The 18481-nt window shown below is 45.7% G+C and overlaps 1 protein-coding gene across 1 annotated transcript in view; it reads left to right on the top strand.

Moving 5' to 3' along the window:
• The window catches only part of adcyap1r1b (adenylate cyclase activating polypeptide 1b (pituitary) receptor type I), a 117615-nt gene that overhangs the window by 37634 nt on the left and 61500 nt on the right, over positions 1-18481 (top strand). The window contains exons 3-6 of the mRNA XM_065009187.1: positions 4011-4110; positions 12983-13096; positions 13736-13845; positions 14030-14127. Coding sequence (XP_064865259.1) covers positions 4011-4110; positions 12983-13096; positions 13736-13845; positions 14030-14127 — 422 coding nt within the window. The remainder of the gene's footprint in view (positions 1-4010; positions 4111-12982; positions 13097-13735; positions 13846-14029; positions 14128-18481) is intronic.

Here is an 18481-nt window from a genome sequence, read left to right as displayed (position 1 = left end):
TGTAATGGTTTGTTGTAGTCTGGGGCCTGTATGTCTAAACATGGTGGTCTGTAATGGTTTGTTGTAGTCTGGGGCCTGTATGTCTAAACATGGTGGTCTGTAATGGTTTGTTGTAGTCTGGGGCCTGTATGTCTAAACATGGTGGTCTGTAATGGTTTGTTGTAGTCTGGGGCCTGTATGTGTAAACATGGTGGTCTGTAATGGTTTGTTGTAGTCTGGGACCTGTATGTCTAAACATGATGGTCTGTAAAGGTTTGTTGTAGTCTGGGGCCTGTATGTCTAAACATGGTGGTCTGTAACGGTTTGTTGTAGTCTGGGGCCTGTATGTCTAAACATGGTGGTCTGTAACGGTTTGTTGTAGTCTGGGGCCTGTATGTCTAAACATGGTGGTCTGTAACGGTTTGTTGTAGTCTGGGACCTGTATGTCTAAACATGGTGGTCTGTAATGGTTTGTTGTAGTCTGGGGCCTGTATGTCTAAAAATGGTGGTCTGTAATGGTTTGTTGTAGTCTGGGGCCTGTATGTCTAAACATGGTGGTCTGTAATGGTTTGTTGTAGTCTGGGGCCTGTATGTCTAAACATGGTGGTCTGTAATGGTTTGTTGTAGTCTGGGGCCTGTATGTGTAAACATGGTGGTCTGTAATGGTTTGTTGTAGTCTGGGACCTGTATGTCTAAACATGGTGGTCTGTAATGGTTTGTTGTAGTCTGGGACCTGTATGTCTAAACATGATGGTCTGTAAAGGTTTGTTGTAGTCTGGGGCCTGTATGTCTAAACATGGTGGTCTGTAACGGTTTGTTGTAGTCTGGGGCCTGTATGTCTAAACATGGTGGTCTGTAACGGTTTGTTGTAGTCTGGGACCTGTATGTCTAAACATGGTGGTCTGTAATGGTTTGTTGTAGTCTGGGGCCTGTATGTCTAAACATGGTGGTCTGTAATGGTTTGTTGTAGTCTGGGGCCTGTGTGTCTAAACATGGTGGTCTGTAACGGTTTGTTGTAGTCTGGGGCCTGTATGTCTAAACATGGTGGTCTGTAACGGTTTGTTGTAGTCTGGGGCCTGTATGTCTAAACATGGTGGTCTGTAATGGTTTGTTGTAGTCTGGGACCTGTATGTCTAAACATGGTGGTCTGTAATGGTTTGTTGTAGTCTGGGACCTGTATTTCTAAACATGATGGTCTGTAAATGTTTGTTGTAGTCTGGGGCCTGTATGTCTAAACATGGTGGTCTGTAACGGTTTGTTGTAGTCTGGGGCCTGTATGTGTAAACATGGTGGTCTGTAATGGTTTGTTGTAGTCTGGGGCCTGTATGTCTAAACATGGTGGTCTATAACGGTTTGTTGTAGTCTGGAGCCTGTATGTCTAAACATGGTGGTCTGTAATGGTTTGTTGTAGTCTGGGACCTGTATGTCTAAACATGATGGTCTGTAAAGGTTTGTTGTAGTCTGGGGCCTGTATGTCTAAACATGGTGGTCTGTAACGATTTGTTGTAGTCTGGGGCCTGTGTGTCTAAACATGGTGGTCTGTAACGGTTTGTTGTAGTCTGGGGCCTGTATGTCTAAACATGGTGGTCTGTAACGGTTTGTTGTAGTCTGGGGCCTGTATGTCTAAACATGGTGGTCTGTAATGGTTTGTTGTAGTCTGGGACCTGTATGTCTAAACATGGTGGTCTGTAATGGTTTGTTGTAGTCTGGGACCTGTATTTCTAAACATGATGGTCTGTAAATGTTTGTTGTAGTCTGGGGCCTGTATGTCTAAACATGGTGGTCTGTAACGGTTTGTTGTAGTCTGGGGCCTGTATGTCTAAACATGGTGGTCTATAACGGTTTGTTGTAGTCTGGAGCCTGTATGTCTAAACATGGTGGTCTGTAATGGTTTGTTGTAGTCTGGGACCTGTATGTCTAAACATGATGGTCTGTAAAGGTTTGTTGTAGTCTGGGGCCTGTATGTCTAAACATGGTGGTCTGTAACGGTTAGTTGTAGTCTGGGGCCTGTATGTGTAAACATGGTGGTCTGTAATGGTTTGTTGTAGTCTGGGGCCTGTATGTCTAAACATGGTGGTCTGTAATGGTTTGTTGTAGTCTGGGGCCTGTGTGTCTAAACATGGTGGTCTTCAACGGTTTGTTGTAGTCTGGGGCCTGTATGTCTAAACATGGTGGTCTGTAATGGTTTGTTGTAGTCTGGGGCCTGTATGTCTAAACATGGTGGTCTGTAACGGTTTGTTGTAGTCTGGGGCCTGTATGTCTAAACATGGTGGTCTGTAACGGTTTGTTGTAGTCTGGGACCTGTATGTCTAAACATGGTGGTCTGTAATGGTTTGTTGTAGTCTGGGGCCTGTATGTCTAAACATGGTGGTCTGTAATGGTTTGTTGTAGTCTGGGGCCTGTATGTCTAAACATGGTGGTCTGTAATGGTTTGTTGTAGTCTGGGGCCTGTATGTCTAAACATGGTGGTCTGTAATGGTTTGTTGTAGTCTGGGGCCTGTATGTCTAAACATGGTGGTCTGTAATGGTTTGTTGTAGTCTGGGGCCTGTATGTGTAAACATGGTGGTCTGTAATGGTTTGTTGTAGTCTGGGACCTGTATGTCTAAACATGGTGGTCTGTAATGGTTTGTTGTAGTCTGGGACCTGTATGTCTAAACATGATGGTCTGTAAAGGTTTGTTGTAGTCTGGGGCCTGTATGTCTAAACATGGTGGTCTGTAACGGTTTGTTGTAGTCTGGGGCCTGTATGTCTAAACATGGTGGTCTGTAACGGTTTGTTGTAGTCTGGGGCCTGTATGTCTAAACATGGTGGTCTGTAACGGTTTGTTGTAGTCTGGGACCTGTATGTCTAAACATGGTGGTCTGTAATGGTTTGTTGTAGTCTGGGGCCTGTATGTCTAAACATGGTGGTCTGTAATGGTTTGTTGTAGTCTGGGGCCTGTGTGTCTAAACATGGTGGTCTGTAACGGTTTGTTGTAGTCTGGGGCCTGTATGTCTAAACATGGTGGTCTGTAATGGTTTGTTGTAGTCTGGGACCTGTATGTCTAAAGTGGTCTGTAAAGGTTTGTTGTAGTCTGGGGCCTGTATGTCTAAACATGGTGGTCTGTAATGGGTTGTTGTAGTCTGTGGCCTGTATGTCTAAACATGGTGGTCTGTAACGGTTTGTTGTAGTCTGGGACCTGTATGTCTAAACATGGTGGTCTGTTATGGTTTGTTGTAGTCTGGGGCCTGTATGTCTAAACATGGTGGTCTGTAATGGTTTGTTGTAGTCTGGGGCCTGTATGTCTAAACATGGTGGTCTGTAATGGTTTGTTGTAGTCTGGGGCCTGTATGTCTAAACATGGTGGTCTGTAATGGTTTGTTGTAGTCTGGGGCCTGTATGTCTAAACATGGTGGTCTGTAATGGTTTGTTGTAGTCTGGGGCCTGTATGTGTAAACATGGTGGTCTGTAATGGTTTGTTGTAGTCTGGGACCTGTATGTCTAAACATGGTGGTCTGTAATGGTTTGTTGTAGTCTGGGACCTGTATGTCTAAACATGATGGTCTGTAAAGGTTTGTTGTAGTCTGGGGCCTGTATGTCTAAACATGGTGGTCTGTAACGGTTTGTTGTAGTCTGGGGCCTGTATGTGTAAACATGGTGGTCTGTAATGGTTTGTTGTAGTCTGGGGCCTGTATGTCTAAACATGGTGGTCTGTAACGGTTTGTTGTAGTCTGGGACCTGTATGTCTAAAGTGGTCTGTAAAGGTTTGTTGTAGTCTGGGGCCTGTATGTCTAAACATGGTGGTCTGTAATGGTTTGTTGTAGTCTGTGGCCTGTATGTCTAAACATGGTGGTCTGTAACGGTTTGTTGTAGTCTGGGACCTGTATGTCTAAACATGGTGGTCTATAATGACCTCTAACCCATGTAAATAGTTCTGTATGTCACCATATGTGATTAAGAACTAATATGTCAGCTAAGGTGACATATAACTAGAATGGTTAAATCCCACTGTTTTGAGATATTCTAATGAGATCATGTTTCTGTGTTGCAGGTGTCTAGTCTCCACCACTCTGACTGTGTCATCAAGAGAGAACACGAGAAATGTATGGAGAGGATGGCAGAGGATGACCCAGAAAACGACCTAGAGTTTAGTAGGTTCCGTATGTGTGTCTATGTCTATTTGTTTGGTGTATTTACAGTATGTTTCGGCTTCTCCTCTTGTGGGGTTTTGTAGTGTCAGTATTTACACCTCTATTCATATGTTAGAGATTGACGAGGTAACACATTTTGAGATTAAATATTGATGAAACACTTTATTTTCATTAGCAGCCTAGCACCATTGATTCAGCTGTGCTAAACTGTGGCAGTTAGGCAGTAATCTGACAAGTTTAAAGTGACAAGTGTGAATATGGACCATTTACAGACCTAGCAACACACACTTACATATCTCCCCATTTCTGTAATTCAATTTTGCAATGTTAGTGTGTTAGTGCAATGTTAGTGTGTTAGTGCAATGTTAGTGTGTTAGTGCAATGTTAGTGTGTTAGTGCAATGTTAGTGTGTTAGTGCAATGTTAGTGTGTTAGTGCAATGTTAGTGTGTTAGTGCAATGTTAGTGTGTTAGTGCAATGTTAGTGTGTTAGTGCAATGTTAGTGTGTTAGTGCAATGTTAGTGTGTTAGTGTGTTAGTGCAATGTTAGTGCCAGTTAGATTAATTATTGTCAGCCTCAGGTATTCCTCGATTTGCCTTTCAGTTTCTCCATTTAGGAAAACAGGATTTCAGATACAGCCAATCTTTTGGGATTCTAATGTTTTTCACGGTACATTGTGTCTCCATAATCCACAGATATCATTTTAAAGGTTAGATTTTTGGTTTGCTCTGACATATTCATGATTATTCACACAGCAGACATACATACAGTACATAGCTGTTCCCAGTGGTAGATGCCAGTTACAGTGTGTTGTATGAGACTGACAGACAGAAGGATACTGAGAAGCATTATATGTATGAGTCTTGACCAAGTATCATGTAAGTCATAATCGGCACTGTTGTTGTTCTACCGTAGTAGAGAGGAAGTGAAAGAGAAAGTGAGACAAAGAGAGGAAGAAATAGAGAACGTAAGAACAAATAACAAACATAAAGCGACCCTGTGTTGATTCTATAATGTGATCTGACAGCCAGTGAGTGACAGCCGTCTCTCTGTGACAGGAAGGATAGATGATGTGTGAAGAGAAGATTACATTAAACCATAGAGTCTCGAAGCTCCTCAGCCCCACAGCCCTCCTCCCTTCTTCCCGACAGAACCTGTGACAACCCAGTAAAGCTAGTACAGATCAGGCTGCTTCTACGCACAGTGCATTGAGACAGTCTCCAGGCCCCACAGCCTTACCCTCCTCTCCCCGACGGACCCTGTAACACAGATCTCAGTACAGCTCAGGATGTTACTACATACAGTATACATGCAGCCTCCCCTGAGTTATTTCACAGAGAAAACCTCTCCTGTGTGGTTTGTTCTGAGAGTATGAACACACCAGCTGTCAAAACAAATTTGTAGAAAGCAGTTGGGGGAGCGAGGCAGAGGATGTGTGTGTGGAGAGGGGGGTGTTGGGGGAATGAGAGCGTGTGTGTGTGTGTGTGTGTGTCCAGACTGTCAAGATGGAGGCTTGGTTGAAGAGCACTCAAGCTAAACCAGCAGAGAGATTGGAGATAGAGGGAGAGTGAGGGAGAGAGAGAGAGAGAGAGAGAGAGAGAGAGAGAGAGAGAGAGGAAGGAGGAATAGAGGGAGTATGGGAGAGGGAGGGTGAAATAGAAGGAGGGAGGCTTGGTTGAGGAGCTAAACCAGCAGAGAGATTGGCGATAGACACACATATGACAGATTGATTCACATGATAAATATGGCTGTGCTATATAAAATTGTCTGTCTCTTGAACAGAATGGAATTGTTAGGGGTTGTTTTGTAGGCACATTTTAGAGGTATGATTATAATGTTATGTTACATTATATTATGTAAGGTAAAATGATGTTATGTTGTTAGAAGATCATTAGGGGAATGTTACGGAAGTGGCTAGTTGTAGGGCTGGTCCTTGATACTGATGTTGTTTGAGCTGAAGCAGAGATAAACCATGGAGAGCAGATGCTAGGCTGTCAGACTGAATATCTCTATGTCAGAGTCTCTCTCTCTCTCTCTCTCTCTCTCAATTTAAGGTGCTTTATTGACATGGGAAACATATGTTAACATTGCCAAAGCAAGTGAAGTAGATAATATACAAATGTGAAATAATCAAAAATTAACAGTAAACATTACACTCACAGAAGTTCCAAAAGAATGAAGACATTACAAATGTCATATTATGTATATATACAGTGTTGTAACGATGTACAAATGGTTAAAGTACAAAAGGGAAAATAAATAAGCATAAATATGGGTTGTGTCACGTTCGTTGGAATGAATGGACCAAGGTGCAGCGCACGTAGAGTTCCACATGTTTAATTGAAATGAAACTCACAAAAACAATAAAGAGCAAAATGAAACATGAAGTCATGGAGTGCTCACAGGCCACTACACACAAACAAGGTCCCACAACAAACAGGTGGGAATATGATCAATCAGAGACAACGATAGACAGCTGCCTCTGATTGGGAAAAAATACCAGGCCAACATAGAAATAACAAAACTAGAATGCCCACCCTAGTCACACCCCGACCTAACCCAAAATAGAGAATAAAGGATCTCTAAGGTCAGGGTGTGACAGGTTGTATTTAAAATGGTGTTTCTTCTTCACTGGTTGACCGTTTCTTGTGGTAACAGGTCACAAATCTTACTGCTGTGATGGCACACTGTGGTATTTCACCCAGTAGATATGGAAGTTTATCAAAATCGGGATTGTTTTCAAAATCTTTGTGGATCTGTGTAATCTGAGGGAAATATGTATCTCTAATATGGTCATAAATTGGGCAGGAGGTTAGGAAGTGCAGCTCAGTTTCCACCTCATTTTGTGGGCAGTGTGCACATAGCCTGTCTCCTCTTGAGAGCCAGGTCTGCCAGGTCTGCCTTTCTCAATAGCAAGGCTATGCTAGTTTGCTGAGTTTTTTTGTTAGTTCTGTCCAATGTGTCAAGTAATGAACTTTTTGTTTTCTCATGATTCGGTTGGGTCTAATTGAGTTGCTGTCCTGGGGCTCTGTGGGGTGTGTTTGTGTTTGTGAACAGAGCCCCAGGACTAGCTTGCTTAGGGGACTCTTCTCCAGGTTCATCTCTCTGTAGGTGATGGCTTTGTTATGGAAGGTTTTGGAATCGCTTCCTTTTAGGGGGTTGTAGAATTTAATGGCTCTTTTCTGGATTTTGATCATTAGCGGGTATCGGCCTAATTCTGCTCTGCATGCATTATTTGGTGTTCTACGTTGTACACGGAGGATATTTTTGCAGAATGCTGCATGCAGAGTCTCAATTTGGTGTTTGTCCCATTTTGTGAAGTCTTGGTTGGTGAGCAGACTCCAGACCTCACAACCATAAAGGGCAATGGGCTCTATGACTGATTCAAGTATTTTTATTCAGATCCTAATTGGTATGTTGAATGTTATGTTCCTTTTGATGGCATAGAATGCCCTTCTTGCCTTGTCTCTCAGATCATTCACAGCTTTGCGGAAGTTATCTGTGGCGCTGATGTTTAGGCCAAGGTATGTATCGTTTTTTGTGTGCTCTAGTGCAACGGTGTCTAGATGGAATTTGTATTTGTGGTCCTGGCGACTGGAACTTTTTTGGAACACCATTATTTTGGTCTTACTGAGATTTACTCTCGGGGCCCAGGTCTGGCAGAATCTGTGCAGAAGATCTAGGTGCTGTTGTAGATTCTCCTTGGTTGGTGACTGAAGCACCAGATCATTAGCAAACAGTAGACATTTGACTTCAGATTCTAGTAGGGTGAGGCCGGGTGCTGCAGACTTTTCTAGTGCCCTCGGCAATTCGTTTATTTATATATATATTGAAGAGGGTGGGGCTTAAGCTGCATCCCTGTCTCACCTCATGGCCCTATGGGAAGAAATGTGTGTATTTTTTACCTATTTTAACCGCACACTTGTTGTTTGTGTAAATGGATTTTGTAATGTTGTTTATTTCTCCCCCAACACCACTTTCCATCAATTTATATAGCAGACTCTCATGCCAAATTGAGTTGAATGCTTTTTTGAAATCAACAAAGCATGAGAAGACTTTGCCTTTGTTTTGGTTTGTTTGTTTTTCAATTAGGGTGTGCAGGGTGAATACGTGGTCTGTCGTATGATAATTTGGTAAAAAGCCCATTTGACATTTGCTCAGTACATTGTTTTCACTGAGGAAATGTATGAGTCTGCTGTTAATGATAATGCAGAGGATTTTCCCAAGGTTCCTGTTAACGCGTATCCCATGGTAGTTATTGGGGTCAAATTTTTCTCCACTTTTGTGGATTGGGGTGATCAGTCCTTTGTTCCAACTATTGGGGAAGATGCCAGGGCTAAGGATGATGTTAAAGAGTTTTAGTATAGCCAATTGGAATTTGTTGTCTGTATATTTGATCATTTCAATGAGGATACCATCAACACCACATGCCTTTTTGGGTTTGAGGGTTTTTATTTTGTCCTGTAGTTAAAACCCATCCCGCATGCGGGAGCGTAATCATCGCCTGACACTAATTAGCTTAACGCAATGGACATAAATATCCCTAGAAAATATTCCTATTCATGAAAATCACAAATGAAATATATTGAGACACAGCTTACCCTTTTGTTAATCACCCTGTCATCTCAGATTTTCAAAATATGCTTTACAGCCAAAGCTAGACAAGCATTTGTGTAAGTTTATTGATAGCCTAGCATAGCATTTTGTCCAGCTAGCAGCAGGTAACTTGGTCACGGAAATCAGAAAAGCAATCAAATGAAATCATTTATCTTTGATGAGCTTCGGATGTTTTCACTCACGAGACTCCCAGTTAGCTAGCCAATGTTCCTTTTTTCCAAAAATATTATTTTTGTAGGCGAAATAGCTCCATTTGTTCTTGACGTTTGGCTGAGAAATCACCCGGAAATTGCAGTCACGAAAACGGCGAAAAATATTCCAAATTAGCTCCATAATATCAACAGAAACATGGCAAACTTTGTTTATAATTAATCCTCAAGGTGTTTTTCAAATATCTATTCGATAATATATCCGTCGGGACAATTCGTTTTTCAATAGGACCGATTGGAGTAATGGCTACCTCTGTATTTTACGCGAGAGTCACCCTGGGAGCCATCAGGTGACCACTTACGCAATGTAGCCGCCTATGGCTATTCTTCAACATAAAAATTCCATAAAAATGGAGCTCTATAGGAGAAAGCCCTGCCTCCAGCTGTTTGCTTAGAAATTATAGGGACAATTAGGAGGCCTGCGTCTTGTGACCATAGCGTATGTGTAAGTATGTACGGCAGGACCAAATCAGAGAGATAGGTAGGAGCAAGCCCATGTAAAGCTTTGTAGGTTAGCAGTAAAACCTTAACTGACTTGCCGAGTTAAATAAATGTAAAATGTTCCTGTTTTGATTAATTTACCGGAGTGAGTTAGGTCTGCTCTATACTAAATTAGCATACCCCTTGAGTCCCTTCCCTGTTTTACACCTGTTAGTCTGGTGGATGGGACTACCAGCTCTCTGTAACCTAGAGGGCAACCAGTGGGTCCGTCTCCTCTATACCAGGTTTCTTGTAGGATGACAATGTCTGTATTTCCGATTTCAGGTTCCAGCTCTTTAGGCTAAAGGCAGATGACCTCAGGCCTTGGATATTCCAGGATGAGATAGTGAAGGCTTTGTGTTCCATAAAGTGTCCAATGTGGTTGGCCTTGTGGTTTGGCCTCAGGCCAGTAAGTGTGAGCAGTGCTTGCTGAGCATCTGGTACCTGCTATTGGCTTGTGTTAGTGTAAGAGTGGGGGTTGGGCCTGTTGGCCCGCTCATGGCCTGGGCATATGTGTGACTTCCATGTTGAGGCCCTCTTTGCAGGGGTGGGGTGCATGGGTTGGACAGGAGGGGCATAGGTCTGATCTGAGGGGGCCTAAATGGGGTGTGGGCATGGTTGACTTGGGGGGGTGTTGATTGGTTGGGGTGTGGGTGTGTATGTGGCCGGTGGTGTTGTGGTCTGGATGTAGGTCCTATCGGCGTGGGTCCTCTGTGTGTAGGTCCAGGGGGGTCCCGCAGGTCTGGGAGAGTGTCTCGCTAGTCTGGGCGGGGTGTCAATTGATCTGTTGCTTCTGTGTGAAGTATTGGGTCTGGGTTTGAGAAAGGTGGGCACTGCTGCCTTGTATAGGTGCACCTGGTCATAGAGGCTGTTCAAGTCCAGGGTGGAGTGGTGGGCACTGCTGCCTTGTATAGGTGGACCTGGTCATAGAGGCTGTTCTAGTCCAGGGTATAGAGTGGTGGGCACTGCTGCCTTGCATAGGTGGACCTGGTCATAGAGGCTGTTCTAGTCCAGGGTGGAGTGGTGGGCACTGCTGCCTGCCTTGTAGGGGTGGACCTGGTCATAGAGGCTGTTCTAGTCCAGGGTGGAGTGGTGGGCACTGCTGCCTTGTATAGGTGGACCTGGTCATAGAGGCTGTTCTAGTCCAGGGTGGAATGGTGGACCAGGAAAACATTTGGTTTTGAGGCAGAGTCACAGGAAATACTTGGTTTACCTGCTGTATGGTAGCAGGGTGGAAGTCTTTTAATGTTAGCAGGGCGGTTATAATCACTCCCTTCGGTGCTGTGTCCACCATTTCCTGCTGTATTCTCAGATTGTTTGTGCCTATGTGTATTATTATGTGACTATGTGAACCTAGTTGGTCCTCAGACAGAATGTCTAGGGCGCGCTGGGTGTGTGGTGTGTATATTTCCCATTTGAGTCCATAAGGAGTACAATCTGTGTCTTGTTTATGTCCTCAGTGGGTGTGGGGGGGTTGTCAGGATGGCTATCGGGGTGGCTGACAGGGGGGGTGGTCAGAGGGGGTGAGATCCCCTGTGCTTGGGGTTCTTCATTTGTCTGTTCTGCTGTGATGTCGACGCTATGGTCAGGGTCTGGTGTGGGCTGTTCTGCTGGCTTCTCTACGGGGGTGGCCACCTCTCTAGTGGGTTGGCCACCTCTCTGTCACATGCCATCCCCCTCACCCTCTCCTCCAGCAGTCTTATCCTCTCCTCTAGTGCTCTGTTCTTCTCCTGCTCTTTCTTTTTATATTGTTGAAGTTGTCTCACCACAGTCCAGAGTGCAGATATGTCTCTCTCCACCTCCAGCTTTCCGGGTCTGGTTAAGGGGGTGTTGTTGTGCTGGACTGTTGTCTGGGTCTGTGCTGACTGAAGTGTAATCACCTGCTGTTCCAGCTCCACCTGCCTTATCTCCAGTTGGGTAAATGTATCCTTCATTTCAATGAGGGGATAGTACTCTGTGCTGAGGGTTTGACTTTCCACTTGGGGTTGCTCCTCTGTGGGGTTATATAATGAAAAGGTCTGGTCTGACCCGCTCGGAGTGGGGGTATCTTTCTCAAGGGAGAGCTATTCCTGCTGGGCTAATTATTTGATTCGGTTAAAGTCCAGCTGAAACTGTTTGGGGTTGCCCTGTACCAATACTGTTCCAGACTTATAGAGATTTATATTAGCTGACTCAGAGTCCTCATTGTCTAGTATCCTGAGTTTCCACCCCTCGTTAACCCCCCCCCCTCCAGTGTGCTAATATAACACTGTCTCTCTTTCTCTCTCTCTCTCTCTCTCTCTCTCTCTCTCTCTCTCTCTCTCTCTCTCTCTCTCTCTCACACTTTCTCTGTCTGCCTCTCTCTTTCTCTCTTTCTCTCTTTCTTTCTCTCCCTCTGTCTCTTTCTCTCTTTCTCTCTCTCTCTGTCTCAGTAGAGATGCAGTTTCTCAGACCATGGTTGCATCTCTCTGATGCTATTTTCACTGTGGCTCGATGTGGCTGGAATTAAAACAAGGCCAAACACACTGACCCCTTTTCTCTACATAAAGGAAGAGAGGGAAAGAGAAAGAAGAACTCAATGTTGTCTCTCTTCTTATGTGACCTGAGCATGACTGTGACCATGTGAATGTTTAACTGGGAGAGAGAGAGAGAGAGAGAGAGAGAGAGAGAGGGAGAGGTACAGAGGAAAGAATAGAGGGAGAGCGACAGAGGGAGTGAGTATGGGAACAGCCAGAAGTAGTTAGACATCACCTTACACTCCACCTACAGAGAGAGAGAGAGAAAGAGAGAGAGAGAGAGAGAGGTGGAAAAAAGAGAGGGATAGAGGGAGAGGGAGACAGAGGTGGAAAGAAAGAGAGGGATAGAGTGAGGAAGGGAGGGGAGAGATAGAGGGAGCATGGGAGATGGAGGGAGGGAGGGTGATAGAAAGAGGGAGGTCTCTATGGTTGTGAATATCAATGACTGGGAGTCTGGCAAAGTCACCGACTGCCACACAGCTACTCACCCCTATACACACATGCACACACGTACACACGCACACACAAACACACACACACTACCATCTATGACATACGGAGTGTTTTTGTATTCCTCACAGCCCTCCAGACAAGCCTGACAAACCTCATCACTCTACACACCATCCTAGAGATAGAGGCTCTGGTCAGTAGTTCATTACTAAAGGAATAGAGTGCAATTTTGGATGCAGACAGAGAGACACTAGAGCAGTACCAGAAAACACCCATTTACCATTGTTTGCATTATACAAACTGAGCAGTTGCATCTTTCTTGGCCTCTAGTGCCATCTGCTGGCCAGATGTGGCCTTGCCGTAAAAGGGATCCTTAGCATTGAGGTTGTGCTATCCCATGGATACCCCATTGTAACATCGGTACTTCCACAGTATTTACACTGACCACAGAGCTAACTCAGGTTATGGTTCAATACCTGTTTCTAATCTATAACATCAGATCTTTGTCTTCCAAAGGTGTTTTTCCATCAACCACAGAAGAAGGTCTAAGAATGTTGTGAATGTTGTGCTCTTTTAATTGAATCATGGTACTCACCATCTCTGTGTTGTGTTGTGTCCCCAGGGTGCCCATGGTTGTGGGATAACCTGACGTGTTGGCAGCCTGCCCGGGTGGGAGAGGTGGTTGTGGTCAGCTGTCCAGAGCTCTTCATCCAGTTCATGAGCGAGGAGGATGATGGTCAGTGACTGACAGCTGTCAATAATCTCAATACTTTGGGCATGACTCTGTCTATTTGTTTAATGTTAACATCCACATTGTACATCTATTGTAACTAACATTGATTTGCACCTCTTGTCTTATCATCTGGTAAATACAGTGAGCTCCAAAAGTATTGGGACAGTGACAATTATTATTCTTTTTGTCTCTGTACTCCAGTACTTTGGATTCAAAATGATAGAATGACTATGAGGTTAAAGTGCAGCCTGCCAGCCTTAATTTGAGGGTATTTTCATGCATATCTGGTAAACCGTTTAGAAATTACAACACTTTATGTACATAGTCCCCCCATTTTAGGGGAACAAAAGTATTGGGACTAATTCACTTACATTTGTATTAAAGTAGTCAAAAGTTAAGTATTTGGTCCCTTATTCATAGCATGAAATGACTACATGGAGCTTGTGACTACAAATTTGTGGGATGCCTTTGCTATTTGTTTTGGTTGTGTTTCACATTACTTTGTGCCCAATAGAAATGAATGGTAAATAATGTATTGTGTCATTTTGGAGTCACTTTTATTGTAAATAAGAATAGAATATGTTTTGAAATGTTGAATCTACTGTATGTGTTAACCATTGACATAGTTTATTATGTGTGTAGAGCTAGGGAAGGTGAGTCGTAACTGTACGGAGGGCGGCTGGTCTGAGACCTTCCCTCACTATGTGGATGCCTGCATGTTCGACGAACCCAACGGAACCCACGAGCATCCGGTGAGCACTCCACACTGTCTTACCCTCACTCTCATTGCCCATAATCCTTAGCCTGGAGGCCAGTCTGTTTCTGCTCTCTTGCCAACTCCTTATGGTCATGCCAAACATATGGGTATATGCATCAGTCTGTGCTAATATCCCTGATAAATATATGTTCTTGATTTACTGTTGTTGTTTACTGCAGGACATGTACTACGTGTCGGTGAAGGCTCTGTACACGGTGGGATACAGCACCTCTCTGGTTTCTCTCTGTACAGCCATGGTCATCCTTTGCAGGTTCAGGTGAGAAAGGTCACCAGAGGTCAAAATCCAAAATCCCACTCAGATCAAATCTGACAACAGTTGTAGACCTTACGGTGAAATGCTTACTTACAAGCCCTAACCAACAATGCCATTTAAAAATGAACTAAAACAAAAAATACCTTTAAAAAATAAGAATAAGAAATAAAAGTAACAAATAATTAAAGAGCAGCAGTAAAATATCTATCGTGAGGCTTTATATAGGGGGTACCGGTACAGAGTCAATGTGCGGGGGCACTGGTTAGTCGAGGTAATTGAGTTAATATGTACATGTAGGTAGAGTTATTAAAGTGACTATGCACAGATCCAACACTTCCCACACTGCCCCTACTCGGATGGTATCGCGCCGTCCCAACCTTCACTCTCTCTACCCCGCTACTCTCTCCTCTTCCATCCTATCATCTCTTCCCTCTGCTCAAACCTTCTCCAACCTATCTCCTGATTCTGCCTCCTCAACCCTCCTCTCCTCCCTTTCTGCATCCTTTGACTCTCTATGTCCCCTATCCTCCAGGCCGGCTCGGTCCTCCCCTCCCGCTCCGTGGCTCGACGACTCATTGCGAGCTCACAGAACAGGGCTCCGGGCAGCCGAGCGGAAATGGAGGAAAACTCGCCTCCCTGCGGACCTGGCATCCTTTCACTCCCTCCTCTCTACATTTTCCTCCTCTGTCTCTGCTGCTAAAGCCACTTTCTACCACTCTAAATTCCAAGCATCTGCCTCTAACCCTAGGAAGCTCTTTGCCACCTTCTCCTCCCTCTTGAATCCTCCTCCCCCTCCCCCTCCTCCCTCTCTGCAGATGACTTCGTCAACCATTTTGAAAAGAAGGTCGACGACATCCGATCCTCGTTTGCTAAGTCAAACGACACCGCTGGTTCTGCTCACACTGCCCTACCCTGTGCTCTGACCTCCTTCTCCCCTCTCTCTCCAGATGACATCTCGCGTCTTGTGACGGCCGGCCGCCCAACAACCTGCCCGCTTGACCCTATCCCCTCCTCTCTTCTCCAGACCATCTCCGGTGACCTTCTCCCTTACCTCACCTCGCTCATCAACTCATCCCTGACCGCTGGCTACGTCCCTCCCGTCTTCAAGAGAGCGAGAGTTGCACCCCTTCTGAAAAAACCTACACTCGATCCCTCCGATGTCAACAACTACAGACCAGTATCCCTTCTTTCTTTTCTCTCCAAAACTCTTGAACGTGCCGTCCTTGGCCAGCTCTCCCGCTATCTCTCTCAGAATGACCTTCTTGATCCAAATCAGTCAGGTTTCAAGACTAGTCATTCAACTGAGACTGCTCTTCTCTGTATCACGGAGGCACTCCGCACTGCTTAAGCTAACTCTCTCTCCTCTGCTCTCATCCTTCTAGACCTATCGGCTGCCTTCGATACTGTGAACCATCAGATCCTCCTCTCCACCCTCTCCGAGTTGGGCATCTCCGGCGCGGCCCATGCTTGGATTGCGTCCTACCTGACAGGTCGCTCCTACCAGGTGGCGTGGCGAGAATCTGTCTCCTCACCACGCGCTCTCACCACTGGTGTCCCCCAGGGCTCTGTTCTAGGCCCTCTCCTATTCTCGCTATACACCAAGTCACTTGGCTCTGTCATAACCTCACATGGTCTCTCCTATCATTGCTATGCAGACGACACACAATTAATCTTCTCCTTTCCCCCCTCTGATGACCAGGTGGCGAATCGCATCTCTGCATGTCTGGCAGACATATCAGTGTGGATGACGGATCACCACCTCAAGCTGAACCTCGGCAAGACGGAGCTGCTCTTCCTCCCGGGGAAGGACTGCCCGTTCCATGATCTCGCCATCACGGTTGACAACTCCATCGTGTCCTCCTCCCAGAGCGCTAAGAACCTTGGCGTGATCCTGGACAACACCCTGTCGTTCTCAACTAACATCAAGGCGGTGGCCCGTTCCTGTAGGTTCATGCTCTACAACATCCGCAGAGTACGACCCTGCCTCACACAGGAAGCGGCGCAGGTCCTAATCCAGGCACTTGTCATCTCCCGTCTGGATTACTGCAACTCGCTGTTGGCTGGGCTCCCTGCCTGTGCCATTAAACCCCTACAACTCATCCAGAACGCCGCAGCCCGTCTGGTGTTCAACCTTCCCAAGTTCTCTCACGTCACCCCGCTCCTCCGCTCTCTCCACTGGCTTCCAGTTGAAGCTCGCATCCGCTACAAGACCATGGTGCTTGCCTACGGAGCTGTGAGGGGAACGGCACCTCAGTACCTCCAGGCTCTGATCAGGCCCTACACCCAAACAAGGGCACTGCGTTCATCCACCTCTGGCCTGCTCGCCTCCCTACCACTAAGGAAGTACCGTTCCCGCTCAGCCCAGTCAAAACTGTTCGCTGCTCTGGCCCCCCAATGGTGGAACAAACTCCCTCGCGACGCCAGGACAGCGGAGTCAATCACCACCTTCCGGAGACACCTGAAACCCCACCTCTTTAAGGAATACCTAGGATAGGATAAAGTAATCCTTCTCACCCCCCTTAAAAGACCTAGATGCACTATTGTAAAGTGGCTGTTCCACTGGATGTCATAAGGTGAAAGCACCAATTTGTAAGTCGCTCTGGATAAGAGCGTCTGCTAAATGACTTAAATGTAAATGTAAATGTAATAACAGAATAGCAACAGTGTAAAAGAGGGGGGGGGGTGGGCAATGCAAATAGTCTGGGTAGCCATTTGATTCGATGTTCAGGAGTCTTATGGCTTGGGGCTAGAAGCTGTTTAGAAGCCTCTTGGACTTAGACTTGGCACTCCGGTACTGCTTGCCGTGCAGTAGCAGAGAGAACAATGACTGGGGTGGCTGGAGTCTTTTACAAGTTAAGGCCTTCCTCTGACACCGTCTGGTGTAGAGGTCCTGGATGACAGGAAGCTTGGCTACAGTGATGTACTGGGCCGTACGCACTATCTTCTGTAGTGCCTTGCGGTCGGAGGCCGAGCAGTTGCCATACCAGACAGTGATGCAACCAGTCAGGATGCTCTCGATGGTGCAGCTGTAGAACCTTTTGAGGATCTGAGGACTCATGCCAAATCTTTTCAGTCTCCTGAGGGGGAATAGGTTTTGTCGTGCCCTCTTCACAACTGTCTTGCTGTGCTTGGACCATGTTAGTTTGTTGGTAATGTGGACACCAAGGAACTTTAAGCTCTCAACCTGCTCCACTACAGCCCCGTCGATGAGAATGGGGGTGTGCTCGGTCCTCCTTTTCTTGTAGTCCACAATCATCTCCTTTGTCTTGATCACTATGAAGGAAAGGTTGTTGTCCTGGCACCATATGGCCAGGTCTGTGACCTCCTCCCTATAGGCTGTCTCATCGTTGTCGGTGATCAGGGATACCACTGTTGTGTCATCAGCAAACTTAATGATAGTGTTGCATTCGTGCCTGGCCATGCAGTCATGAGTGAACAGGGAGTACAGGAGGGCTCTGAGCCCGCACCCCTAAGGGGCCCCCATGTTGAGGATCAGCGTGGTAGATGTGTTGTTACCTACCCTTACCACTTGGGGGCGGCCCGTCAGGAAGTCCAGGATCCAGTTGCAGAGGGAGGTGTTTAGTCCCAGGGTCCTTAGCTTGGTGATGAGCTTCGAGGGCACTATGATGTTAAACGCTGAGCTGTAATCAATGAATAGCATTTTCACATAGGTGTTTCCTTTTGTCCAGGTTGGAAAGGGCAGTGTAGAGGGCAATAGAGATTGCATAATCTGTGGATCTGTTAGGGCGGTATGCAAATTGGAGTGGGTCTAGGGTTTCTGGGATAATGGTGTTGATGTAAGCTATGACCAGTTTTTCAAACACTTCTTGGCCACAGACATGAGTGCTAGGGGTCAGTAGTCATTTAGACAGGTTACCTTAGTGTTCTTGATCACAGGGAGTATGTTTGGTCTGCTTGAAACATGTTGGTATTAGACTGAGGTTGAAAATGTCGTCCTGGTAATCCGTCTGTGAATGTTGACCTGTTTAAAGGTCTTACTCACATCGGCTGTGGAGAGCATGATCACACAGTCGTCCGGAACAGCTGATGCTCTCATGCATGTTTCAGTGTTACTTGCCTCGAAGCGAGCATAGAAGTAATTTAGCTCATCTGGTAGGCTCTTGTCACTGGGCAGCTCTCGGATGCGTTTCACTTTGTAGTCTGTAATAGTTTTCAAGCTCTGCCACATCCGATGAGTGTCGGAGCCGGTGTTGTATGATTCGATCTTAGTCCTGTATTGATGCTTTGCCTGTTTGATGGTTCATCGGAGGGCATAGCGGGATATCTTATAAGCTTCCCGGTTAGAGTCCCGCCCCTTGAAAGCGGCAGCTCCACCCTTTAGCTCAGAGTGGATGTT

Source organism: Oncorhynchus nerka, linkage group LG24 (assembly GCF_034236695.1).
Source record: "Oncorhynchus nerka isolate Pitt River linkage group LG24, Oner_Uvic_2.0, whole genome shotgun sequence".
NCBI lineage: Eukaryota > Metazoa > Chordata > Actinopteri > Salmoniformes > Salmonidae > Oncorhynchus > Oncorhynchus nerka.
This window is presented reverse-complemented; position numbering and strand designations above follow the sequence as displayed.